General features: G+C 39.6%; 1 protein-coding gene across 2 annotated transcripts in view; it reads left to right on the top strand.

The window, feature by feature from the left end:
* Positions 1 to 589: 589 nt before the first annotated feature.
* ATP6V1G3 (ATPase H+ transporting V1 subunit G3) overlaps positions 590 to 27,412 on the top strand; it is a 60,188-nt gene continuing 33,365 nt past the window's right edge. The window contains exons 1-2 of one of the 2 annotated variants that reach the window (XM_049857715.1): positions 590 to 758; positions 17,810 to 17,910. In XM_049857715.1, coding sequence (XP_049713672.1) covers positions 677 to 758; positions 17,810 to 17,910 — 183 coding nt within the window. In that variant the 5' untranslated portion in view covers positions 590 to 676. The remainder of the gene's footprint in view (positions 759 to 17,809; positions 17,911 to 27,412) is intronic. The other variant, XM_049857714.1, reaches the window with a different exon arrangement.

Genomic DNA, 27,412 nt, shown 5'->3' with positions numbered 1-27,412 from the left:
CATGTGTACATTATTTTAATTTCACTTCAAAATCTACAGTTTTAATTTCCCTTAATATTGGTCTCCCTGGCAACACATGCTCAAAAGGACTTTTTCATTCCTGTAACCTGAGGCTGAGTAAAAGAAAGGAATGCATCCCTTGTCCATTTTCAATGTGCATCAGCAAGGAATCTCCTTCCCAGCAAAACATTAATCAGTTCGAATCAAGTGAATAAATGAATCACTAGAAACAACTAAAGAAAAAGACCTGAAACTAGTACTGCACAAAAAATAAAGATCTTGTAAATTGGAAAAAAAATTCAATAAACAAGTCAATATTTCTTGGAAGAATAAGCACGCTGATCTTCCAAAAGACATTTTACCTGTTTTTTTTTTTTTTTTTTTTTTATGAGTCAACAATCCATTTGTCTCTTTATTTAATACACAAGAACTGAGGTTAGCTGAAATGGTAAGTTCCCAGCCTCCTTATACTAGCATAACTTGTTTTTCTGGATTCCACCCTTGGGCTTTTCTTGGGGCCCAGCTATCTGGCCCAATCCTCAGTTTGGAACAAATAGCTACCTTTGGAATGCAGTGTTGGCACAACAATCTGAGTTATGTGGTGATTTTTAACAGGGTAAATGGAGCTTTCACTTCCCAGATTTCATAGAGGCCATCTGGCTTGGAGCAGGCCACCATGACCAGCCAGTCTCAAGGGATCCACCAGCTCCTTCAGGCAGAAAAAAGGGCCAAGGACAAGCTAGATGAAGCAAAACAGAGTAAGTTCATCCTGTCTGACCTCTGAGGGGTTTGTCACAAAATGTTCTTTAACTGAAAGAAGCTGCGCAGTGGGATGAACACAGACTCTGGGGTCAGGCAGAATTCCATTCAAGCCCTGGGTTCACCGCCCTCACTGTGAGACCCTGGGCCACGTTGTTCAAACTCCCCAGCCATACGTTCCTCGTTGCTACAGCAGAGATGACCTTTCCTAATTCAGATTCTTTTGAAGGTGAATTGACATGTTGAAGACCTGAGCTTAAACCTTGGCTCTGAAGCTTAATGTTCCTACACCTTGTTTTTTTTTCAATACTGAGTAATGGTTACAAGATAAATGACTTCCAAATTGAATCTACTTACTTGTGAGTGACCTTGAGCAAGATACTTATTCTCTGCAAGAATCAGTTTCCTCTTCTGTAAAGCTGGGGTAGTAGCATTTATTATTGCATTCCCATTCCTCTCTTGGTAGCTTTTAATTTCAGTATTTTAAAATATTTTTATTTTATTCTTCTTTTCTAACTTTTTCATTTAATCATGCATCTGTTTACTTACACACAGACAGTCCTCAATCAACTTCTGTTCCCTTCCTCTTCTCTGTAGTCCCAACCATATGTGTGAGGTATTAGTATCACTCCCATTTGTGTACACAGAATAAAAAAAAAAAAAAAAAAAGATAGTATTTTGCCAGGAGCTGTACTCAGTACTTAGCTCTTTTGTTCCTCACAGCAACTCGTTTTTTTTTTTCTTTTTTTGTGCTTTAACTGAAAATTTGCAAATCAAGTCAGTCTCTCATACAAAAACTTATATATACCTTGCTATGTACCCCTAGTTGCTCTTCCCCTAATGAGATAGCACACTCCTCCTCTTCACCCTGTATTCCCTGTGCCCATTCAATCAGCTCCTGTCCCCTTCTTCCTTCTCATCTTGCTTCTAGACAGGAGTTTTCCGCATAGTCTCATGTGTCTACTTGAGCCAAGAAGCTCACTCGTCACCAGTATCATTATCTATCCTATAGTCCAGTCCAATCCCTGTCTGAAGAGTTGACTTCAGAAACAGTTCCAACCTTGAGCTAACAAAGGGTCCAGGACCATGACCTCCAAGGTCCCTCTAGTCTCAGTCAGACCATTAAGCCTGGTCTTTTTAAGAGAATTTGAGGTCTGCATCCTATTGTTCTCCTGCTCCATCAGCGATTCTCTCTTGCAACAACTCTTTGCAGAGGGAAGCCGATGCTTAGAGAAAGTATGCAACTTGCCCAAACTCACCAGAGGGTAAATGATAGAGACGGGATTTGAATGAGGTCTAGCTGATTCCTAAGCCAAGATCTAAACCACTACACTGTATAAAATTTACATAATTTTTTATTATCAGAAATTAACATGCAGCAGATCTATAACACAAATTCTAGTTCCCTGGGGCCAAAAAAAGGCCTATGCTTTTCCCACTATCCTATTCCGTGTCAAATCACTGTTTAATCTCAAATAATTTTCAGTACCATTTAACTTCTTCCTGGTTGTGGTAAGTTGTGCCTCTGCATTAGATTCTCAAGTCCAATAATATAGGAGCTGTGTATTTAAAATTTTATTTACCGAACGAACTCTGGGTAAATAGAGTGATACATATAGAATAGTTACTGAGGAAAACTTATTTAAACTTATTAAAAGAGATTAAGAAATAGTACGTTTTAGTGCAGGAGAGGAAGTTGAAATGAGCCACTACCCAGTCCCCTGGGGCTTTGGACCACAAGTAAAATAATTTTCCTTTCTTAAGGTAAATTGATTTCCTGAATACTCAATAACGTGGCAGCTGAAAATAGCAACAGAAAAAGGTAAAGACTCTATGTCAGCGTGAAGAAAATGAAGGAGAAAGATAACGAAGACAAACTTTACCTACTATGTGATTTCTTTTTCTACAACAAACCATGCAAATGACTTTAAGATGATATAATTGCAAAGTAATTTTGTAGGAAGATTCAGCAGGCAAAGAGCCTACTAGTTAAAACACTCTTACTTTTTATTCAAATTTCTTTAACCACATTTAGAACTTCCAGAACAGAAAACCAACTTATTTTAAAATGTGATCACAGTGTTACCTCTGCTTCTCCATTGTAGAAGAGACAAAATGACAATATTAAGCACATATCTAATCAATATTATTATTTGGTTTGAATGATTTTTACCAACCATCTCTTCTTTCTCAAGGTCATTAAAAAAAAAATTAAAAGAAGGTCATTAGAGAAGAAAAATGTTGTTAATCGTGCAAGTTGCTTAGAATGGCGGTCACTGAGGACAACCTAGCCTCAAATTTCATCAAAAAGATAGAAGCTTAACGTCTTTTCCTATCCTGTAGCAAATTTGCTGAGTTTAGGCATATTAGAAATCAGCATTGAAAAATACAGATAGTGTCATCTGTGTACAAAACGGTCATTTCATTTTGCACCAATGACTTAAAATATCTGTGTACATTTTTCTTAGTTAACCATGTCTCTGTTCATGAATATTCAAACAGAATATTCAACCAGATATAGTAAATACCCAGACTCTTAAAAACATTCTAGAAAATACTTTGACTTTCAACAACTAACCTCTGCACTCAGTTTTAGAGAGAATATCAGTCCGTACTGTTTGTCTCCAAAACAAAGGCTTTGATGAGTTTTCACTGGATAGAAACTATTTTCTTGCATAGCTATCAGCAGGTAGGAGTTTACAGTTACAGCTTCAATCACGCTATCCATTCTATTTACTTCTTAGACATTCTGTGGCAAAATAGAAATATAACCTTTTACAGCCTGGTATTTTGTAACTTCTCTCATATCTAATTTTTATTTCATTTATTTATTTAATTCAGTGAGTGTTTATTGGGTGCCTAAAGGTCCCTGGGTAATGCAGATAGTTTGTGCTAGATTGCTAACCTACAGGTTGGTGGTTCGAACCCATCCAATAGTACTTCAGAAGAAAGGCCTGCCAATCTGCTTGTGTAAAGATTACTGTCAAAAGGTCATGGAAGTTCCAGAGACACATCCAAACTCCCTGAGGGACCAAATTACTGGGCTGAGGGCTGTGGGGACAATGGTCTCAGGGAACATCTAGCTCAATTGGCATAACATAGGTTATAAAGAAAATGTTCTACATTCTACTTTGGTAAGTAGCATCTGGGGTCTCAAAAGCTTGTGACCCCAGATGCTACTTACCCCATCTGGAGCAAGAGAGAATGAAGAAGCCAAAGACATAAGGGAAAGATTAGTCCAAAGGACTAATGAACCACACCTACCACAACCTCCACCAGACTGAGTCCAGCACAACTAGATGGTGCCCTGCTATCATCACCGACTGCTCTGACAGAGATCACAATAGAGGGCCCCAGACAGAGCTGGAGAAAATGTAGAAAAAAATCTTTTCAAAAAAAAAAAAAAAAAGACCAGACTTACTGCTCTAATGGAGACTGGAGAAAATCCGAGAGTATGGTACCCGGACACAGTTATAGCTCAGTAATGAGGTCATTCCTGAGGTTCACCCTTCATCCAAAAGATTAGAGAGGCCCATAAAACAAAATGAGACTAAATGGGCACACTAGCCCAGGGGCAAGGATGAGAAGGCAGGAGGGGACAGGAAAGCTGGTAATAGGGCACCCAAGGTCAAGAAGGGGGGAGTGCCACAGTATTGACATGTCGTGGGGTTGGTAACCAATGTCACAAAACAATATGTGTATTAATTGTTTAGTGAAAAACTAGTTTTCGCTGTCAACCTTCATCTGAAGTAGAATTAAAAAAAAAATAAAAGAAAGATTACAGCCAAGAAAACCGTATGGAACAATTCTACTCTGTAACACATGGGACCACCATGAGTCAGAATTGACTTGGGGCAATGAGTTTTTTTTTTTTTTTTTTTTTTTTGCTTTGTATTTTTTGGTACTACGTCCAAGCTAATATTTATTCTGGATGAGTAGACTTAGACTCTTCCATAAGTTACTCACCAGTGAGATAAGAAATCTACATAAATGACCAGAGAGAGAAAGAAAGGAATAATGACATGAGTGGTATAACCAAACCAAACCCACTGTTGTGGAGTCAATGCTGACTCATAGCAACCTTAAAGGACAGAGTAGAATTGCCCCACAGGGTTTCCAAGGCTGTAATCTTTACAGGAGCTGACTCCCCCATCTTTCTCCTCAGAGTGGCTGGTGGGTTCAAACCACCGACCTTTTGGTTAACAGCCGAGTGTTTTAACCACTGTGCCACCAGGACTCCTATGAATGGTATAGATGATCATTATTTTCATAAACCTATATATTTTTACTTCATCATTAATTCATAAAGAGATTCATTTGAAAACCTGGCATATTAAGGTAGAATCAGAAAAAAAAAATCCTTGCTAATGAGTCAATTTTGACTCACAGGGACCCTATAGAACAGAGTAGAACTGCCCCATAGGGTTTCCAAGGAGTGGCTGGTGGATTCAAACTGCTGACCTTTTGGTTAGCAGCTGTAGCTCTTAATCATTGCACCATCAGGACTCCTAAGGTAGAATACAGATTCAGAATTAGTACCAAAGAGTCACAACTATGAACACCATTGTAAATGGTCCGTGATTACTTTGTCTTTCTTAAATCCATTTAACAGTGTTTCTGAAACTTGCACATAGAGGCTCTGTTCAAGCAGACCCTTGGTTATATATTAAAGAAAGAAAAGAAAAACAGGGAGAAAAAAGAGTGGTGAAAACTATCCCATTTAATGCAATTATTTATGCATTATGCTAAAGACTAATAATGTATTGAGCAGAACTGCCTCAGATTCTGGTGAAGTTGTTACATAATACAGTAAATGCTATAAATGCTATTCCTTAAAGGATTAAATAAAGGATTGTGGACATGATGAATCAAGAATGCTCCCAAAGGCTGTGTGGTTTGTAAAAATAGAATATACAGGTCCCTGCCCTCAAGACATCAGCTACTGAGAGAGATAACATTTGAAATGGTGGTGTCATGGATTGAACTGTGTGCCCCAAAGATGTGCTTCAACTTGGCTAGGCCATGATTCCCAGTATTGTGTGGTTATCCTCCATTTTGTGACCTGGTGTATTTATACTATGTGTTGTAAATCCTAACCCCTATGATGTTAATGAGGCAGAATTAGAGACAGTTATATTAATAAGGCAGTATGCAAACTACAGGATTAGGTTGTATCTTGAGTCAATCTCTTTTGTGATATAAAAGAGAAACGTAAGAAAAGAGGAGGGGACTTCTTCCACCACGAAAGCAGAGCCAAGAGGAGAATGTGTCCTTTGGACCCAGGGTCCCTGCACTGAGAAGCTCCTAGACCAGGGGAGGCCTTCCTCCAGAGCCAACAGAGAGAGAAAGCCTTCCCCTAGAGCTGATCCCCTTAATTTGGACTTCTAGACTACTAGCCTGTGAGAGAATAAATTTCTGTTTGTTAAAGCCATTCCCTTGTGATATCTCTGTTAGAGGGGTGCTAGATAACTAAGACAGAGGGGTGGCAGGATTGTGGACAGGCTTGGTTAGGCAGCAGAGTAGAAAAAAGTATCATTTTGAATTGAAAACTTCAGTTTCTTTGTATAAGTTATATAGCATCTCTGAGTTTCAGTCTTCCTCTTTTTCTTTTTTAATAAAATGGAGATTATAAGACTTGTATATGACCAAAAATGTTTTAAGAATCAGACAAATATAAGTAAGGTATAAGGCAGAGTACAAACTAAATAGTTAGTTTTACTTTTAATATATATGTATAATGTAATATGCAAGTATAATAGCTATATTATTACAGTATATGTATATAACAAAATGCATATATAAACAATATTTTTAACATATATTAATTTATACATATATGTATTTATAAGTACATTGTTGTGTGCCCTCAAGTTGATTGCCACTTATAGTGACCATATAGCACAGAGCAGAAGTGCCCCACAGGGCTCCTAGGCTGTAAACTTGCCAGGAGCAGATTACCAGGTCTTTTCTTCTGTGGAGCCACTGGTAGGTTCAAACCACTGAGCTTTCAGCTAGCAGCCGAATGCTTAACCACTGATCCACCAGGGCTTTTTGTAATACAAGATATCTATATTATACTTGTATATTACATTATGCATATTACAAAATACATATATTTAAATACATATGTTTAATATATATGTATTTTCATATACATATGTATAATGAAATATGCAAGTATAATGTAGCTATAGCTATATTATTATAAATCTCATACATGTTTCTATGTGCACAACAGTCTTACTGTTTGGTTGAATTTAGATGTAATGACAGTAGGTTTGCACTACTTTCTCTGACCTGGACTTAACACCTTTGGCCAAACAAATTGTTCTTAAATGAAAACGTAGAAGTGAGTGTATCAGTCCAAGACAAGTTACATTTTTACAACAGAATGTCAGGTGCTCCAGGTTTAGGGGACTGAACTGAACCTTGGGTCAGAATTAGATTAGAACTTCAGGGTACCATCATCAACAGTAGGAACAAACATTATTTCTCTGAAATACGTGATATTTTAAGTCCCAGTTACGACATTTTATGAGAGCTGTTTTTATTTTATTTATAACCATTGCAAGTTTGGAAAAATCTACAGCTCTGTGTAAACATTGTTCTTTTGAAATGCTCAAGAGCAGTTGACTCAGTATCACATAAAGAGCTCATACCCTCCAATCATTTCCATGAAGTGCACCATAGCCTCTCACACAAATAAACACTCAGCCTGTCTACATTGGCAGCAGCAGAAAATTGCCATCGTCATAGATCGAATTGTGTGCCCCAAAAATATCTGTCAGCTTGGCTAGGTCATGATTCCCTTGTATGCTTGTCTACCATTTTATCATCTGAAACATCACTATGATGTAATAAAATGGATTAGAGGCAGTTACACTGATGAGGTCTACAAGATTAGATAATGTCTTAAACCAAACCCTTTTGAGATATAAATGAGAAAAGCGAACAGAGAGTCATGGGCACCTCATACCACCAAGAAAGCAGTGCTGGGAGCAGAGTGCGCCTTTTGGACCTGAGGTTCTTGCACTGAGATGCCCCCAGACCAAGGGAAGACTGATGACAAGGACCTTCCTCCAGAGCCGGCAGAGAGGGAAAGACTTTCCCTGGAGCTGATGCCCTGAATTTGGACTTGTAACCTACTAGACAGTGAGAGAATAAATTTCTCTTTGTTAAAGCCATCCACTTGTGGTATTTCTGTTATAGCAGCACTAGGTGACTAAGTGATTAACTCAAAATTACAAATTACATTATGAGATAGAGATTGAAAGACTTGGTAAACAAATATAAACATTCAAATCTGGAAATGAGAAAAACTGAACAAGCAGGTACATTAAAATTTTCCTAATGACTATAGACAATTTTGATAAAAAGTGAAGGGCATGCCCCTCTCGTTTTCTACCAAGACAGTGTGATCAGTTCTCAATCTCTGCAGCCAGTTGGCCTGGGTGCAAATCCTGCTTGGCCTCTTACTAGCTGTGTGACCTGGGAAAGGTTACCTCTTGACCTCCTATGCCTCAGTTTCCTCAGTCTCAAAGCTGGCAATATTAAATAGTACCTGCCTCATGGAGTTGTTGTAATGATTAGCTGAATTAATACTTATGAAAAGTTTATTGAGCACATGTCAGGTGTTCAATAAATGTTATTTTTCTTCTACTACTTAATAAAAAGAATTACGTCTCACAGGAGAGCAAAACAGAAGAGTCCTAATAGCCTTTTATGCATTGTCTTCAATCAAGTCTTTCATTGAATTACACTGTTGTGCATATTAAACACTTAAAAGATTGCTGTGGAAAATAGATACTACACCAACTAATGAAGTAATGCAGATTGTTTCTTGTGGGTATATACCATGCCAACCATCAATATTTTTTTTTAAAAATCAGCTAATCACCTATTTGTTTGCAAATATGCAAGTATTCTGAATTACGTAAGTAAGCACTTTAATTTGATCAATTCTTCACTGTTCAAGCAGATATTTTGGTTCATGAAGACATGACTTTTAATAAAATAATAAAATAAAAGTTTTATATTGGGACTCCATAGCCATGTTCTCTGCATTTTGTAGGTCTGTAAATACTTCCTCTTTCTTTATAGTCCTCAGACTAATGGGGTATTTATAAGTATATTGGACTTTCATTTCTTCATGTGGGTGTTATTAAAATAAAAACCACACAACATTTTCGTTTAGTAATAGCTTTTAGTTGTATTCAATCCAGAATCTACATAAAACTACTTACTATACTTTTTTAATAAGTAAAATTTGAGGGGAAAAAAAGCAAAGGAAAATGCCAAGGAAGAAAAAAAAAAAAAAACCCCATTGCCATTGAGTCAATTCTGACTCATGGTGACCCCACAGGACAGAGTAGAACTGTACCATAGAGTTTCCAAGGACTGCCTGGTAGATTCGAACTGCCAACCTTTTGGTTAGCAGCCGTAGCCCTTAACCACTACACCACCAGGGTTTACTATGAAAAGAAGTAGAGGGTCAAAAAAAGAAGTTCTGTAAAAATCATAGTCACCAAAAGAAAGGTTTCTTTTTTGTTTTCTTGGTGGATTTTTACTGTTTCCAATGTGTGTAGTAGTTGACTAAAACAATGGCATTGTTTAAACTAGGTTGGTTTTACTATAATATTAATAACCCCGGCTACTACCGTCTGTCAGTTTGTCATACTGTGGTGGTTTGAGTGTTGCTGTGATGCTAGAAGCAACCTATGCCACCAGTATTTCAAATACCAGTAGGGTCGTCCGTGGCGGACAGGTTTCAATGGAGCTTCCAAACTAAGATGGGCTAGGAAGAAAGGCTTGGCAATCTACTTATGAAAATTAGCTAAGGAAGACCTATGGATCACAACAGAACATTGTCCAACGTACTTGATTTGGACATGTCATCAGGAGGGCTCAGTCACTGGACGGAGGCATCAAAGGCATGAGATGGATTGGCAAATAGCCGCAACAATGGACTTACACATGTTGGCAATTGTGAGGATGTTGCAGGAACAGGCAACGTTTAGTTCTGTTGTCCATAAGGTCACCATGTGTTGGAGTCGACTCCAAGGCAGAGGACAACAGCTCTTCTTAATATACAGACTCTCCCTAGGTGATCACATCTAATCCCATGGCTCTAAATCTGCTCCATGTTGATGACCCCCAACTTGATATTTCCAGTCCCAGTTGCCTTCCTGATCTCCAGATGCATATAAACATCAGCCTTCTCAGCATCACCACTTGGGAGTTTAATAGGCATCTCAATTAAACTGCATTCTTAACTTCACCTTGCCAAAAAATATGTGAAGTCATCACGGATTGACTCATCTCTGTCTCACATAAATCTATCTGTCAGCTCTGCCTTCAAAATATATATAACCACTTCTTAAGAACTCCACTGCTACTTTCCTATTTTTAGCTATAATTAACATTTGTCTGTACTATTGTAATAGATTTCAAACTGATCTTTCTGCTTCTTCTCTTTCCCCTACAGTCTATGGTCACTATAGCAGTCAAAGAAATCCTTTCAAATCATAGGTAGTATTGTATGTCATCTTGGCTAAAAATCCTTCATGGATTTAGCATCTCAAGGACAAAATCTTTACCATGCCCTATGAGCTCTATATGAACTGGCCTCAAGTTACGTCTCTGATATCATCTCTTAACATACAACCACCCTGCTGGCTTTGCTCCAGCCACACATGTATATTTCCTCTTCCTTTTTTTTTGAGCATGCCTAATACCCTCCTGCCTCAGGACCTTTGAACCTGCTGTTTTCTCTGCTTGGAACACTCTTACCTCTCAAATATCTGCATGGCTAGCTGTCTTGCTCCCTTCAGGTCTCTGCTTATCTGTCATTTTATCTGAGAGTCCTTCTCTGGGCAATCTAGATTAGCACCCACCACCATCACTCTCTATCCCCTTATGCTCCTTTATTCTTCTTCATAGTGCTTATCGTCATCCATCGTATTATACACTCACTGTCTATTTTTTATTTATATTGCCACCCACTAGAATGGAAGCTCCAGGAGAGCAGGGATTTTGTCTGATTTTAGTTCTCACTGCTCTATGTAGAGATCCAGAACAGTGTCTGATATGTAGTAGACATCCAGTCATACTGGTTAATTAAATAACTCTTGTTTCAGTTCTCTAAAGCATCGAATAATGTTGTTCACATCCTTCTTGGGTTGTTCTCTTTTTGTTCCCTGTATTCTCTGATCACCACTCTAAGCCTCTTTGTGGGGCTCCTCTTCCCTTTATCATTCCTAGAAAGTGGGTATTTCTCCAGGTTTAGGCCTTAGCACTTTCCTCCTTTTTCTGTATGCCAAAAAAAACCAAACCCATTGCCGCTGAGTCAATTCCGACTCATGGCGACACTGTAGGACAGAGTAGAACTGCCCCATGTAATTTCCAAGAAGTGCCTGGTGGATTTGAAGTGCCAAACTTGCTTAGCAGCCTTGGTTCCTAACAACTATGCCACCTTTGTTCTATGTAGTTGCCCTTTATTTCAGTCTGAACACTATTGCTTTAACTATAACGTACAGAAACCTAGAGGACTGACACCCAAATCTTTGTCTCCATTTTACACCTTTCTCCCGGACTCCAAAATTGTCTGTCCTGCACCCCGTTGGATACCTTCAAGGGATGTCCTCAGAAAGGTCTCCAGAGGCTTCTCTGGTGACAGCCTGAGGGCTTGACCTCAAACTCATGTCTTACTCATTGTCTTCCTTCTCAGCAAAAGTTCCCAGGAATTGGGTCTATTTTCCTGATAATGATAAAAATGAGAAACTTGTCTTTGTCAAGTACTTCGTATGCATTCTTTCTGTCCATCCAATGATTCTTTGCAGTAAATTATTAAATCTGATTTATAGGTAAGAAAACTCAGACTCAGAAAAACTAAATAGCTTGCTCAAGGTCACAAAGTTTCTAATTTCTTATAACAGTGGTACTAGTACGTAAATCTAACTTCCTTCTGAGATGATACAAGGCCCATAGGAGGCACAGTTTGTTCTTGGCTACTAACCCAAAGGTTGGCAATTCGAACACTTCCAGTAATGCTGTGGAAGAAACGCCTGGCAATCTGCTTCTGAAAAGATTACATCCAAGAAAACCCTATGGAGTAGTTCTACTCTGTATCACCTGGGTTTACCATGAGTCAGAATTGACTCCATGGCAACAGATTTAGTTTGGTTTAGTTTTCTGAGACGATAGATGAAAAAGTCCATCTTCACACACACACACAAAAAAAAACTTCCAGAATAAATTCAGCAATCCAAGCAACACAATAGGTTTCTCTGTGTCTCAAGGGCTCACTTGCATCTTGGGAAGCCCAGTTCACTTGGCTTCTCCTACCCAGAAAGCCAGGAAATTTCCATCTCTGAGCACTGTCTCCTCAGTCTCCCACACAGAGGTTAGCTTTAACCTACCCCAAACTGGATTTTTAAACATCCTTTCCCCTCAGATCCCCTGGAAACCAATTCAAACACCTTTTGCCCTCCCTCACTCTCCACAAACCATCTTACGGAATATATCTCAATAATGGCTTTCTTAATATAGGACGTGTCTGCCACATCTCAATATGAACATGGCATTATTAGAGGTGGAACTGGTCACGGAGTTCTCAAATATATCTTAGGAAGGATGGTCTTGCCTTCTTATGATCCCCAAAATGAACTGTCCATCCCCATTACTCTCCTGGCTAATAAGCCTACTCTACTCAATGGTGACCTCCTCAGAAGCCTTTTCTGACCTCTTCCAGCAGCCTTCTCCGGCCTCCCGCTCCACATATCATGGTTTACTTGTTTACTTTTCTGGCTTACCCTGTTAACTTAAGATATAACATGGCTACTGAAGGAAAGGAAACCCTGCTGGTGTAGTGGTTAAGAGCTACAGCTGCTAACCATAAACATCTGAGGTTCAAATATACCAGGCATTCCTTGGAAACCCTATGTGGCAGTTCTACTCTGTCTTACAGGGTTGCTATGAGTCAGAATCTACTCAACGGCAATGGGTTTGGTTTTTTTAGTTTAGTGGAGGGAAGAGGAGATAGCACAGATTCTCTAGAATTTTAATAGTTGGTATTTTCATAAATGTGAGATTTTTAGCAGTCCCAGAACAAATAAAATCAAGCTTAGGTTTTGTTATTTTCTGTTGATTTTGTGTACACTTCACAATTTATGTGTTATGTAATTTTCCTCTTAGACACTGGAGCACCACGTACACTTTTCCAAAACACACTGTATTTATGTTGACCAGGGGCAAGGATCATGTCTTATATACTTCTCTAGCCCGTTTCTAGCTCTATGCATAGTGTATGGTCCAAACCAAAACCAAACCCATTGCCATTGAGTCAGTTCTGACCCACAGCGACCGTGTAGTTGGAATAGTATATGGTAGGTATCCCATAAATGCTGAGTGGATAACGGATGGAAACTGCCCTCTCTTGCACCAGTCTGCAGTTCCTGCTTTAGCAGGATTTAAAATCACAGTGCATAAGATGGCCTCTTGTTCTGAACCAAAAATCAGAACATTTGGTCTGATGAACCCGTGCGTCCTTGGAGGAGCTTCAGGGCTAAATATTAGATTGTCACATTTGAAATCTGGACTGTCCCGTATAGTCACCCCCTATGTTTTATACAGAACAGAAAGTATTGAGAAATCGGAATACAAATTCCTTTCTGTTCACAGCAGCCATGTTTTTAATGCTTAAGAAAAAAAAGGTATAATTTAAAAAATTTGGAAATCTTCATCTACAGACAGAGTAACCAACTAGAGGCTTGATGCATGCATTTTGCTTCACCTCTAGCAGAACAGGGGGCTTCAGGCTCTGGTTTCTGCCCGGGATTAAATCGGGTACAGCACGTGCAGCCCCTGACACAGCAGCAGCTGCTTAGCCAGCCCAGGAAACTGCTGCGCCGGCGGCGACTGCCTTGTGGCCCTCCTCCTTACCTGAGGGGAACCAGCAGGTGAGCGGTGCCCTGCGGGGACTCACAGGCACACTCCGAGCCTGTCACTGTGTGAAGGCGCCAACGTACAGCTGCTCAGAGGAACACTTGGTTCCGCTCAGGGGTAGGGCACAACAGAGCTTTTCCTTTTTTTGTTGTTGTTCTGGTTTGTTTTAATGTGCTGCATCACAACTCTGAAACTAACATGTTACACAATTAAGATCAATGATGTTTTATGAGATTTATTTTATAAAGTAATTATATATCCTGTGAACTCATTACTACTAAGAAGATGTCAATACATCTTAAATGCATTTTTGTCCCAATGTGAATGACAGGCAGCGATGGGAAAGGGGGCTGGGGATCAAGAGAGAGTTTTCTCTTCCAGTGCGTCATCTACTTGCTCTGTTCACAGAGTAGGTCTCTGAAGAGTATGTGTTTGGTTGCCACTCAATGGTTAGAACTGTAGAGAACAAAGGATTAGTATATACAAAATGGTAATAAGCATCAGGTAAGAAAAGACGGTAAGCGTTGTTGATAATGTTCCAATAAGTTTCAAGAATCAGAAAAGAATCCATTACAAACAAACAAAACAGTTACCATGGTGTCGACTCAGACTCAAGGAAGACCCCAAGTGTGTCAGAACCTGATTGTACTCCACAGGGTTTTCAGTGGCTGATTTTTCAGAAGTAGACCACTAGGTCTTTCTTTCAAGATGGCTCTGGGTAGACTTGAACCTCCGACTCTTTCGGTTAGTAGCTGAGCACATTAACCATGTGCACCACCCAGGGACCCCAAAGAGAGTAAAGGTACAGCTAAATATCTGTTCTGAGTGAGGTTTACCCAGTTTCAATCAAGGAAGAGACACATTTCAGTTTGTAACTCAGTGAACATATCTTCATTCCATATAAAAGAAAGTGACTAGCAAAGCAACTCAGACCTATCAGGGAGACAAATTTAGAAATATTCTACCCTCAAAGGTCACAGACCCAGACGTGTAAAAAATACAGATAGATAATAGATGGATGATGATATAGACAAAAGTTTATCTTAAGATTTTCTTTTACGCTACTTAATGAGAACACAATTCAGTGTCCGCACAAGTTAACAGATAGTTGACAAAAATTATAAACCAAAGTTTAACGGAAATTATCAGAGAAAAGAAAATATACTAAATGGGCAAAGAAATAAATAAATAAAATAAAGGCATTTAACAGAAATCAGAAGACAATAGACTCAGAAAAAAAATAATTTTAACATAGTTCAGTTTCTTTAAAGTTTTAATGATCACAAAATGTTTGTACCTAACACCCTGAATGTGGTGGGAGGTGGGGATATAGAAACAATTAAAATTAGCCTGTAGACCCCAAAAGTTACTCTGGCTGACGAACAGTTATGTGCTTAACTAATGATCCTCACAACTTTGTATTTGTCCGAAACTTTCAAATACATTGCTGTCTGCTGGCTTAAGGCTTACACCCTTGCTTGTAATCAAAGAAAGGGGGCTAGTTAACTAAAGCTCCTCACCATTAATAACAATTGGTTTTACAGCCACTTTCAAGGCCCCCTCAGAGAAAACTACTACAAAAAAAATCTACTTTGATGTGCTGTGGGGCTTAATCAGACTTCCTAGAGTCAACAAATGGCAAGGAAAAATCCCAGTAAAATGTTCAAAAAAATGGTAAGTCAATCTGATAGAGTCTGAGTTGTGTGTTTCTAGGAGCTTTGGAGATCTGCCAGTGTTAAATCGGATCCAGTTGGTGGGGACCGAAGGAGCTCTGGCTGCAAATCACGACAGAAAATCTGACCAAATAATGTCTTTTCGAGTATGTGACAGCTAAAATCTGTTCTCTGACTGTTACTGCTGTGAATAAATGAGAAGATATTTTATTCAAATACGTGTGGGTGAAAGAAAGTTGTCATTACCGTCTTCTAAAGAATACAAAAAATAAGCAATTTTTCATTACATCTATTACTGTTTCATTTATTTATTTATTTATTATACTTTAGATGAAGGTTGACAGAACAAGCTAGATTCTCATTAAACAGTTAGTACACAGTACACATATTGTTTTATGACATTGGTTACCAACCCCACAACATGTCAACAGTCTCCCTTCGCAACCTTGGATTCCCCATTACCAGCTTTCCTGTTCCCTCCTGCCTTCTAGTCCTTGCCCCTGGGCTGGAGTGCCCCTTTAGTCTCATTTTGTTTTATGGGCCTGTCTAATCTGTGGATGAAGAGTAAACCTCAGGAGTGACTTCATTTGAGCTAAAAGGGTGTCCAGGGGCCATACTCTCGAGGTTTCTCCAGTCTCTGTCAGGCCAGTAAGTCTGATCTTTTCCTGTGAGTCAGAATTTTCTTCTACATTTTTTTCCAGCTAGGTCCAAGACCCTCTATGGTGATCCCTGTCAGAGCAGTCAGTGGTGGTAGCTGGGCACCTTCTAACTGTACTGGACTCAGTCTGGTGGAGGCCATAGCAGATGTGGTCCTTTAGTCCTTTGGACTAATCTTTCCCTCGTATGTTTAGTTTTCTTCATTCTTCCTTGCTCCCCCAAAAAAGGGTGAGACCAGTGGAGTATCTCACATGGCTGCTCACAGGCTTTTAAGACCCCAGACGCTACTCACTAAAATAGAATGTAGAACGTTTTCTTTATAAACTATGTTATGCCAATTGAGCTAGATGTTCCCTGAGACCATGGTCCCCACAGACCTCAGCCCAGTAATATGATCCCTCAGGGAGTTTGGATGTGTCTATGGAGCTTTCACGACCTTGCCTTATACAAGTTGTGCTGGCTTCTCAACTATTGTGTACTGTCTTACCCATCACCAAAGTCACCAACTATCCATTGTCTAGATAGTGTTTTTCCGCCCCACATCTCCCCTCCCTCATAAGCATCAAAGATTGTTTCTTTTTATGTGTAAACATTTTTGTGAGTTTTTATAGTAGTGGTCTCATACAATATTTGTACTTTTGTAATTGACTTATTTCACTGAGCATAATGCCCCCCAGGTTCATCCGTGTTGTGAAATGCTTTACAGATTCATTATTGTTCTTTATCATTTCATAGTACTCCATTGTGTGTATGTACCATAGTTTGTTTATCCATTCATCTGTTGATGGGCAACTAAGTTGTTTCCATCTTTTTGCTATTGTGAACAATGCTGCAGTGAACATGGGTGTGCATATGTCTATTTGTGTGAGAGCTCTTATTTCTCTAGGATATATTCCTAGGAGTGGGACTGCTGGATTGTATGGTATTTCTATTTCTAGCTTTCTAAGGAAGCGCCATATTGTTTTCTGAAATGGTTGTACCATTTTCCACTTCCACCAGCAGCACGTAAGAGTTCCAATCTTCCTGCAGCAGCCTTTCCAACATTTGGTATTTTCTGGGGAGTTTTTTTTTTTTGTCTGCCAGTAATGCTGGGGTCAGATGGTATCTCACTGTGGTTTGATTTGCATTTCTCTAATGGCTAGTGATTGTGAAAATCTCTTTATGTGTCAGTTACCAACTTGAATGTCTTCTTTGGTGAAGTTTCTGTTCATTTCCTTTGCCCGTTTTTTAACTGGATTATTTGTCTTTTTGTAGAGGTGTTGGTTTTCCTACAGATTTTAGAGATTAAACTTTTGTGGGATTTGTAATAGCCAAAAATTTGTTTCCCACTGTTTTGGCGAAGGCTTTGGACGAGTGTTTAATTTTTAGAAGATCCCAGTTACCTAGCTTATCTTCTAGAGTTTGTGTGTTGTTAGTTAATGCCTTGTATTAGGGCCTCTAGCATTGATCGTATGTTTTCTTCTAAGATCTGTGTAGTTTTTGGTTTTATATTTAGGTCTTTGATCCATTTTGAATTAGTTTTTGTGTATGGTGTGACTTTTTGTTTGTTTGTTTTTGCAGATGGACATCCAGTTTGCCAGCACCATTTGTTAAAAAGGCTGTCTGTTCCCTATGTGATGGACTTTGGGCCCTTATTACAGTTTTTTAATGAAATGTGCTATTTTACAAAAAAAATTATGGAAAAATGTGTACCTCTCCCATTTTGTAAAATCAAGTTTGAAATTCCATGCATATTAAAAAGAAACATCATTCCTTTCTATGCCACTGTTAATTTTCAGGAAAAGGGAAAAGGTTGAAACAAGCTAAGGAAGAAGCAATGGCAGAAATCGACCAGTACCGAATGCAGAAGGATAAAGAGTTTCGACTGAAACAACCTAAGGTAAAGCAACAACGTCAGTGTTGATTTTTATGCAACATAAATTATAAAATATTAATATACCTGAGATTTAACACAGAATATCGGGGGAAAAAAACACTGAGATTGAGCACATACAGGTTAACCAAGGGTAATATCAAACCAAATAATATACCTTAAACATAACAGAACTATTGGTTTTACATTTTCACTTGCAAAGAATTTTTGATTTGTCAAAAAAAAGAATGAAGCAATAATTATTATCTATTTTTTAATATATTATGTGGAGCCCTGACGGTGCAGTACTTAAGAGCCATAGCTGCTAACCAAAAGGTCAGCAGTTCAAATCCATCAGCCACTCCTTGGAAACACTGTGGGGCAGTTCTACTCTATCTTACAGAGTTGCCATGAGTTGGAATTGACTGGACAACAAGGGGCTTGTTTTTTTGGTTTTGTTTTGTTTTTTGGTATATTATATATAATATTCTCAAATATATAAGTCGAAGGGATTGGCTAAAGAGTTATTCTTACTACAGATTATTAACATTGCAGTGAGAAGAAAATTCCAGAAAACATGTTTTGTGTATTCATATTTACCAGTAGAATAAATAAAAAAATGTTGGACACTAAGTTATAGAATGTATTTGTTAGGCAAGTTTTCTTGGGTGGACCCAAGATTCACAAGTGGCCAAAGCAGATATTGTAGAAAATTGCTGAGAAGCCTTCTGGTATTTCCTTACTATTTTCTTTTCAGCTGGCGTGTTTTGTTCAGTAAACCTTTCATAAAAATATGAAGAGATACTTCTTCCTACACCAGCATTTTTAAATACCTGCAGTTTACAGTGAAAACAAGTACAGGAAATTTTCAGAGCTAACACCATTCTTTCCATGCCACAGCACGAACCAAAAAAGAGAAATGATTAAACTCTACATGTCATAATTTAAGTGTATATGATATTTTCCTTTTAAAAAATAAAATGAGAGAGGTGGGGCCAAGATAGCGGACTAGGTAGACGCTACCTCGGATCCCTCTTGCAACAAAGACTCGGAAAAACAAGTGAATTGATCACATACATAACAATCTACGAATCCTGAACAACAAACACAGATTTAGAGACGGAGAACGAACAAATACAGGGAAGCAGCGACTGTTTTCAGAGCATGGAGCCAGCGTCCCAGTCAGGTAACCATGGCGCTGGGCTCTGGGCTGGGCCCAGGGGAGCTGAACTCAAAAATCTTGTGACAGCGCAAACAAGGGGAGCAGCCCTACCCCCCTGAACTCACCCCAGGAGGGGGCCCAGCCGGTCCGCGAGGGCAGCGTGGCGACGCGGCTGGAGGGAGAAGTCCCCGGGAGGCAGTGACTGGTTCTGGAGCCGGGAGTGCAGCATCCTAGCCGGGGAACCTTGGCGCCGGGCATTGGACTGGGCGCTGTCACGGCGCAAGCACGGGGCGCAGCCCTACTTCCCTGAACTCACCCCAGGAGGGGGCCCAGCAGGTCCGCGGAGGCAGCGCGGCAATACGGCTGGCGGGAGGAGAAGTCCCTGGGAGGCAGCGACTGATTTTGGAGCCGGGAGTGCAGTGTCCCAGCAGGGGAACCTTGATGCTGGGCTTTGGACTGGCAGCGGAGGATGTGACCGCGCCTTCAGCGGGCCAGACCCTCGGGGGCAATCTCCACACAGCCAGTCCACATAGGCAACACGCCCCTTGGGAATCTCAGATAAAATAGTCATTCCAAGCAAGATAAGCAACTGTGGCTATATTCCGAGGCGCTACTCTCCTATTTCTCTGAACCCTCCCCCACCCGTCCCAGGCGGCTTCATTAACATTGGAATTTCCTGAGCAGGAGGAAGAACGGCTCCGGCTCCACGGCGGCTTTGCATCCCCCCCCATTTTTTTTTGGGTCTTTTCCTAACCCATTCCTCCGACCTCAGAGAAGGAACCACAAAAAACCCAGGGACCAAAAATCCATCCCTAATTGGACTAAAAACACAGAACCAGCTACAGCCAAGCATATATGATCCAAATCTCGGACTTTCATCCTTACAGAGAACAAGGAGGCGGTTATAATCCAAAGGCAGTTCTGATAGGGATCTGACTGCATTTTTTTTTTAGCGGATTTTCTGGAAAACAAGTTTCCCAGGTCTGATATCTCTGCTTATTCAACAGAGCCCTAACTGACCCACAACAGGGAACTGAGGGCTGAAGCTCCCCCCAGACCACCTAGCCTCTTGCCTTAGGGGTCTAAGGAGGGTGACATCTACCAATCAGTAGAGGTACTTGCATTGGGGGCCTAAGGTACAGCTGCAGTGCCCTCCCACCAAGGTGCTATAGGAATAGAGACACACCTACCTCACTGACACTTGGGGGAAACCCGTCAGCATCCTGCCCCCCCGGAGGGTGAACCCCAGCTGCTAATAGAATCTGATGCACACAACTATCACCACTACTTCTCGAGGTGGATAGGTGTTAGGGTGCAGCACACACTTGATGACCCAAAATCAGATTCTACTCAAGAATAGTGAATAGACTCCGGCATATATATCTGGCAACAGACCAAACCAGCTGGTAATAGGTCATAAGTAAGTCAAGGGCTACAACAAACAAGACAGCACAATCTAGTAGCCCATCCATGTGTATTGAAAGAAAACAAAACAAGATAAGAATCAGTGAGCATTTATAGAATAAACCACTACTATATCTTAAAGATGGCTCGGAGACAGCAGTCGATATCAAACCACACAAAGAAGCAAACCATGACACCTTCTACAACCCCCCAAACAAAAGAATCAAAATCTTTCCCAAATGAAGATACAATCCTGGAATTATCAGATACAGAATATAAAAAACTAATTTACAGAATGCTTCAAGACATCACAAATGAAATAAGGCAAACTGCAGAAAAAGCCAAGGAACACACTGATAAAACAGTTGAAGAACTCAAAAAGATTATTCAAGAACATAGTGGAAAAGTTAATAAGTTGCAAGAATCCATAGAGAGAGAGCATGTAGAAATCCAAAAGATTAATAATAAAATTACAGAATTAGACAACGCAGTAGGAAGTCAGAGGAGCAGACTCGAGCAATTAGAATGCAGACTGGGACATCTGGAGGACCACGTAATTAACACCAACATAGCTGAAAAAAAATCAGATAAAAGAATTAAAAAAAAATGAAGAAACCCTAAGAATCATGTAGGACTCTATCAAGAAGGATAACTTGCGTGTGATTGGAGTCCCAGAACAGGGAGGGAGGACAGAGAACACAGAGAAAATAGTTGAAGATCTGCTGACAGAAAACTTCCCTGGCATCATGAAAGACGAAAGGATATCTATCCAAGATGCTCATCGAACCCCATTTAAGATTGATCCAAAAAGAAAAACACCAAGACATATTATCATCAAACTTGCCAAAACCAAAGATAAAGAGAAAATATTAAAAGCAGCCAGGGAGAAAAGAAAGGTCTCCTTCAAGGGAGAATCAATAAGAATAAGTTCAGACTACTCAGCAGAAACCATGCAGGCAAGAAGGGAATGGGATAACACATACAGAGCACTGAAGGAGAAAAACTGCCAGCCAAGGATCATATATCCAGCAAAACTCTCTCTCAAATATGAAGGCGAAATTTAGATATTTACAGATAAACACAAGCTTAGAGAATTTGCAAAAACCAAACCAAAGCTACAAGAAATACTAAAGGATATTGTTTGGTCAGAAAACCAATAAAATCAGATACCAGCACAAAACAAGGTCACAAAACAGAACATCCTGATATCAACTCAAATAGGGAATCACAAAAACAAATTAAGATTAATTTAAAAAAAAAAATGTTCAAAACAGGGAATCATTGAAGTCAATATGTAAAAGATCACAATAATCAAAAAGAGGGACTAAATATGCAAACCTAGAAGAAATGGATGAATTCCTGGAAAAACACTACCTACCTAAACTAACACAATCAGAAGTAGAACAACTAAATAGACCCATAACAAAAAAAGAGATTGAAACGGTAATCAAGAAACTCCCAATAAAAAAAAGTCCTGGCCCAGACAGCTTCACTGCAGAGTTCTACCAAACTTTCAGAGAAGAGTTAACAGCACTACTACTAAAGGTATTTCAAAGCATAGAAAATGACAGAATACTACCCAACTCATTTTATGAAGCCACCATCTCCCTGATACCAAAAACAAGTAAAGACATTACAAAAAAAGAAAATTACAGACCTATATTCCTCATGAACATAGATGCAAAAATCCTCAACAAAATTCTAGCCAATAGAATTCAACAACATATCAAAAAAATAATTCACCCCGACCAAGTGGGATTTATACCAGGTATGCAAGGCTGGTTTAATATTAGAAAAACCATTAATGTAATCCACCATATAAATAAAATAAAAGACAAAAACCACATGATCTTATCAACTGATGCAGAAAAGGCATTTGACAAAGTCCAACACCCATTTATGATAAAAACTCTTACCAAAATAGGAATTGAAGGAAAATTCCTCAACGTAATAAAGGGCATTTTTTATGCAAAGCCAACAGCCAATATCACTCTAAATGGAGAGAACCTGAAAGCATTTCCCTTGAGAACAGGAACCAGACAAGGATGCCCTTTATCACTGCTCTTATTCAACATTGTGCTAGAAGTCCTAGCCAGAGCAATTAGGCTAGACAAAGAAATAAAGGGCATCCGGATTGGCAAGGAGGAAGTAAAATTATCTCTATTTGCAGATGACATGATCTTATACACAGAAAACCCTAAGGAATCCTCCAGAAAACTACTGAAACTAATAGAAGAGTTTGGCAGAGTCTCAGGTTACAAGATAAACATACAAAAATCACTTGGATTCCTCTACATCAACAAAAAGAGCATCGAAGAGGAAATAACCAAATCAATACCATTCACAGTAGCCCCCAAGAAGATAAGATACTTAGGAATAAATCTTACCAAGGATGTAAAAGACCTATACAAAGAAAACTACAAAGCTTTACTACAAGAAATTAAAAAGCACATACTCAAGTGGAAAAACATACCTTGCTCAAGGAGAGGAAGACTTAACATAGTAAAAATGTCTATTCTACCAAAAGCCATCTATACATACAATGCACTTCCGATCCAAATTCCAATGTCATTTTTTAAGGTGATAGAGAAACAAATCACCAACTTCATATGGAAGGGAAAGAAGCCTCGGATAAGCAAAGCATTACTGAAAAAGAAGAACCAAGTGGGAGGCCTCACTTTACCTGATTTCAGAACCTATTATACAGCCACAGTAGTCAAAACAGCCTGGTACTGGTACAACAAACACATAGACCAGTGGAACAGAATTGAGAACCCAGATATAAATCCATCCATGTACGAGCAGCTGATATTTGACAAAGGCCCAGTGTCAGTTAATTGGGGAAAAGATAGTCTTTTTAACAAACGGTGCTGGCATAACTGGATATCCATTTGCAAAAAAATGAAACAGGACCCATACCTCACACCAAGCACAAAAACTAACTCCAAGTGGATCAAAGACCTAAACATAAAGACTAAAACGATAAAGATCATGGAAGAAAAAATTGGGACAACGTTAGGACCCCTAATACAAGGCATAAATAGAATACAAAACATTACCAAAAATGACGAAGAGAAACCAGATAACTGGGAGCTTCTAAAAATCAAACACCTATGCTCATCTAAAGACTTCACCAAAAGAGTAAAAAGACCACCTACAGACTGGGAAAGAATTTTCAGCTATGACATCTCCGACCAGCGCCTGATCTCTAAAATCTACATGATTCTGTCAAAACTCAACCACAAAAAGACAAACAACCCAGTCAAGAAGTGGGCAAAGGATATGAACACACACTTCACTAAAGAAGATATTCAGGCAGCTAACAGATACATGAGAAAATGCTCTCGATCATTAGCCATTAGAGAAATGCAAATTAAAACTACGATGAGATTCCATCTCACTCCAACAAGGCTGGCATTAATCCAAAAAACACAAAATAATAAATGTTGGAGAGGCTGCAGAGAGATTGGAACTCTTATACACTGCTGGTGGGAATGTAAAATGGTACAACCACTTTGGAAATCTATCTGGCGTTATCTTAAACAGTTAGAAATAGAACTACCATACAACCCAGAAATCCCACTCCTCAGAATATACCCTAGAGAAACAAGAGCTTTCACACAAACAGATATATGCACACCCACGTTCATTGCAGCTCTGTTTACAATAGCAAATGCTGGAAGGAACCAAGGTGTCCATCAACGGATGAATGGGTAAATAAATTGTGGTATATTCACACGATGGAATACTACGCATCGATAAAGAACAGTGACGAATCTCTGAAACATTTCATAACATGGAGGAACCTGGAAGGCATTATGCTGAGCGAAATGAGTCAGAGGCAAAAGGACAAATATTGTATAAGACCACTATTAGAAGATCTTGAGAAATAGTATAAACTGAGAAGAACACATACTTTTGTGATTACGAGGGGGGGAGGGAGGGAGAGGGTTTTTGCCTGATTAATTAGTAGATAAGAACTGCTTTAGGTGAAGGGAAGGACAACACTCAATACCTGGAAGGTCAGCTCAATTGGACTGGACCAAAAGCAAAGAAGTTTCCGGGATAAAATGAATGCTTCAAAGGTCAGCGGAGCAAAGGCGGGGGTTTGGGGAACATGGTTTAAGGGGACTTCTAAGTCAATTGGCAAAATAATTCTATTATGAAAACACTCTGCATCTTACTTTGAAATGTGGCATCTGGGGTCTTAAATGCTAACAAGCGGCCATCTAAGATGCATCAGTTGGTCTCAACCCACCTGGAGCAAAGGAGAATGAAGAACACCAAGGTCACACGACAACTAAGAGCCCAAGAGACAGAAAGGGCCACATGAACCAGAGACCTACATCATCCTGAGACCAGAAGAACTAGTTGGTGCCCGGCCACAATCGATGACTGCCCTGGCAGGGAGCACAACAGAGAACCCCTGAGGGAGCAGGAGATCAGTGGGATACAGACCCCAAATTCTCATAAAAAGACCATACTTAATGGTCTGACTGAGACTAGAGGAATCCCGACGGTCATGGTCCCCAAACCTTCTATTGGCACAGGACAGGAACCATCCCCGAAGACAACTCATCAGACATGAAAGGGACTGGACAGTGGGTAGGAGAGAGATGCTGATGAAGAGTGAGCTAACTATATCAGGTGGACACTTGAGACTGTGCTGGCATCTCCTGTCTGGATGGGGGATGGGAGGATAGAGAGAGTTGGAAGCTGGCAAAATTGTCACAAAAGGAGAGACTGGAAGGGCTGACTCATTAGGGGGAGAGCAAGTGGGAGTACGGAGTAAGATGTATATAAACTTATATGTGACAGTCTGACTTGATTTGTAAACGTTCACTTGAAGCTCAATAAAAGTTAATAAAAATAAATAAAATGATATTTTCCTTTTACCTCAGTAAAAATACAAATCAAGTTCTGTGCAAAGTCTGACACTGCAAAATGAACCAAAGTAGTTTAGAAGTCTATTTACAGCTTTTGTTCGAGTGGTAGTAGAAATGAAACACATGTAAAAAAAACCCACTGCCGTAGAGTGGAACAGGACTCATAGCGACTACATAGAACAGAGTAGAACTGCCACCATAGAGTTCTGTAATCTTTAAGGAAGCAGACGGCCACATCTTTTTCCCACGGAGTGGCTGGCAGGTTCAAACCACTGACCTTTTGGTAGCAGCCCAGCCCTTAACCACTTCACCACCAGGGCCCCTGTAGCTCATGTAGGATCGGGTACATTGGACCCCATGATAAGAAAAGCTTTTCCAGGCAGCTCTTGCTTCAAATAAAGAGTTCTTCCTAGAATAAAGTAAACTCCTCAGCAAGAATAAGGTCTTTTAAGGAGCCCCGGGGGAGCAATGGTTAAGTGCTGAGCTGTTCTAACCTACTCAACAGCTCCACAGGAGAGAGTCCTGGCTATCTGCTTCCGTTAAGACTACAGTCTAGGAAACTCTATGGGGCAGTTCTCCTCTGTCATAGGGAGTCATTATGAGTCAGAATCCATCTAACAGAACCTAAAAATAGCACCAATATTTGAAAAAAGAAATCTTTATACACTGCATATCCAGCTCTACTCTTGGCTACATCTCAAATCACATTTACTACCACCCTAGCTCTTTAATTGGAAACCTTGGTGGTGTAGTGGTTAAGAGCTACAGCTGCTAGCCAAAATCTCAGCAGTTCAAACCCACCAGGCACTCCTTGGGAACCCTATGCGACAGTTCTACTCTGTCCTATAGGGTCACTATGAGTCAGAGTTGACTCGACTGCACCAAGTTTGTTTTGTCATGTTTTAACTCTATTCATTCTATTCTAGCCATACTGGTCTTATTGCTGATCCTCAAACAGATTGAGCATGTTGCTACCACAGGGCCTTTGCATATCCTATTCCCTTTCCCTGGAATCCTCTTGTTTTAGACACAGGCATCTCTATTCTCCTGATCACCTTACCTAAAACTGTGTCTCTCATCAATAAAGGAGAGTAATGCCCCACTACATATTGTTCATACTTCTTCTTCATAGCATTTATCACTACCTGATGTAATAATATGTATTTGTATTTCTTGCTTATTAATTATTTTTCCTTCTAGAATGTAAGCACCAAAAAGACAGGTTCTTTATTATGTCCTCTGTTGTTTTCCTAGACAATACAACAGAGCCTGGTCCACAGTAGGTACTCAATAAATATTTGTTGAATGAATGAATAACTAAACATTTCCTCTGTGCCTTTGTTTTTCCTATTGAATCCCATCATAACCATGGCATAATAGAACCTGAGAAAATAATCATCCTTAATGCTAACCAGGTTTGATTATCCTATGTAGGCTGCTACTTCTGATATGATATTTACTGCTACTTTTTAAATAATAACAAAACTGAATATAATTTCAGAAAATAATTGTGTTAAATGTGTTGAAACACTTGTCCAGAAGAATCATAAGCGTTGAAGCTGGTTCAGAATATTGGCTCTGTGCTTTGGACAATAATTAAAACTCCTCATTGCTCTCAGTTAGCACCCTCAGCCAATTTTACAGCTAGTTGATCAAAAGCTCACATAGAAAGGTCAACATACTTAGGTCTCACTACTTCAAGCATACTGTAAAACCATTGACACAGACCCTCCTTCACTGGCAGACCTCCATATGTCAGGCATATTGCTAGTCCAGTGAAATCTCATCATCATCAACCCAGGGCAAGAGGAGGTGTGGGAGGAGACCTTCAAAGCCAGTTTTCTGCCTCCTGTAGGTACTGAACTTCAATGTTACTTCTTTTGTTGCTTTTTAATTTTTATTTATGTATGTGTTTCTTTAAGTGCCCTGATTTATCAACAGAAGCAGGTGTCCCAGTGTGGAGTGTATATCAATAAATACTGTTTTATTAAAGAATTATATATCTCTTGCTTATTATGGCGCCCTCGTGGCTCAGTGGTAAATGTTCAGCTGCTAACCGAAAGGTCAGTAGTTCAAA

The sequence above is a fragment of the Elephas maximus genome, chromosome 18 (genome assembly GCF_024166365.1).
Source record: "Elephas maximus indicus isolate mEleMax1 chromosome 18, mEleMax1 primary haplotype, whole genome shotgun sequence".
NCBI classification, from domain to species: Eukaryota; Metazoa; Chordata; class Mammalia; order Proboscidea; family Elephantidae; genus Elephas; species Elephas maximus.
The sequence above is the reverse complement of the archived record's forward strand: the minus strand, read 5'-3'. Positions and strand labels throughout refer to the sequence as shown.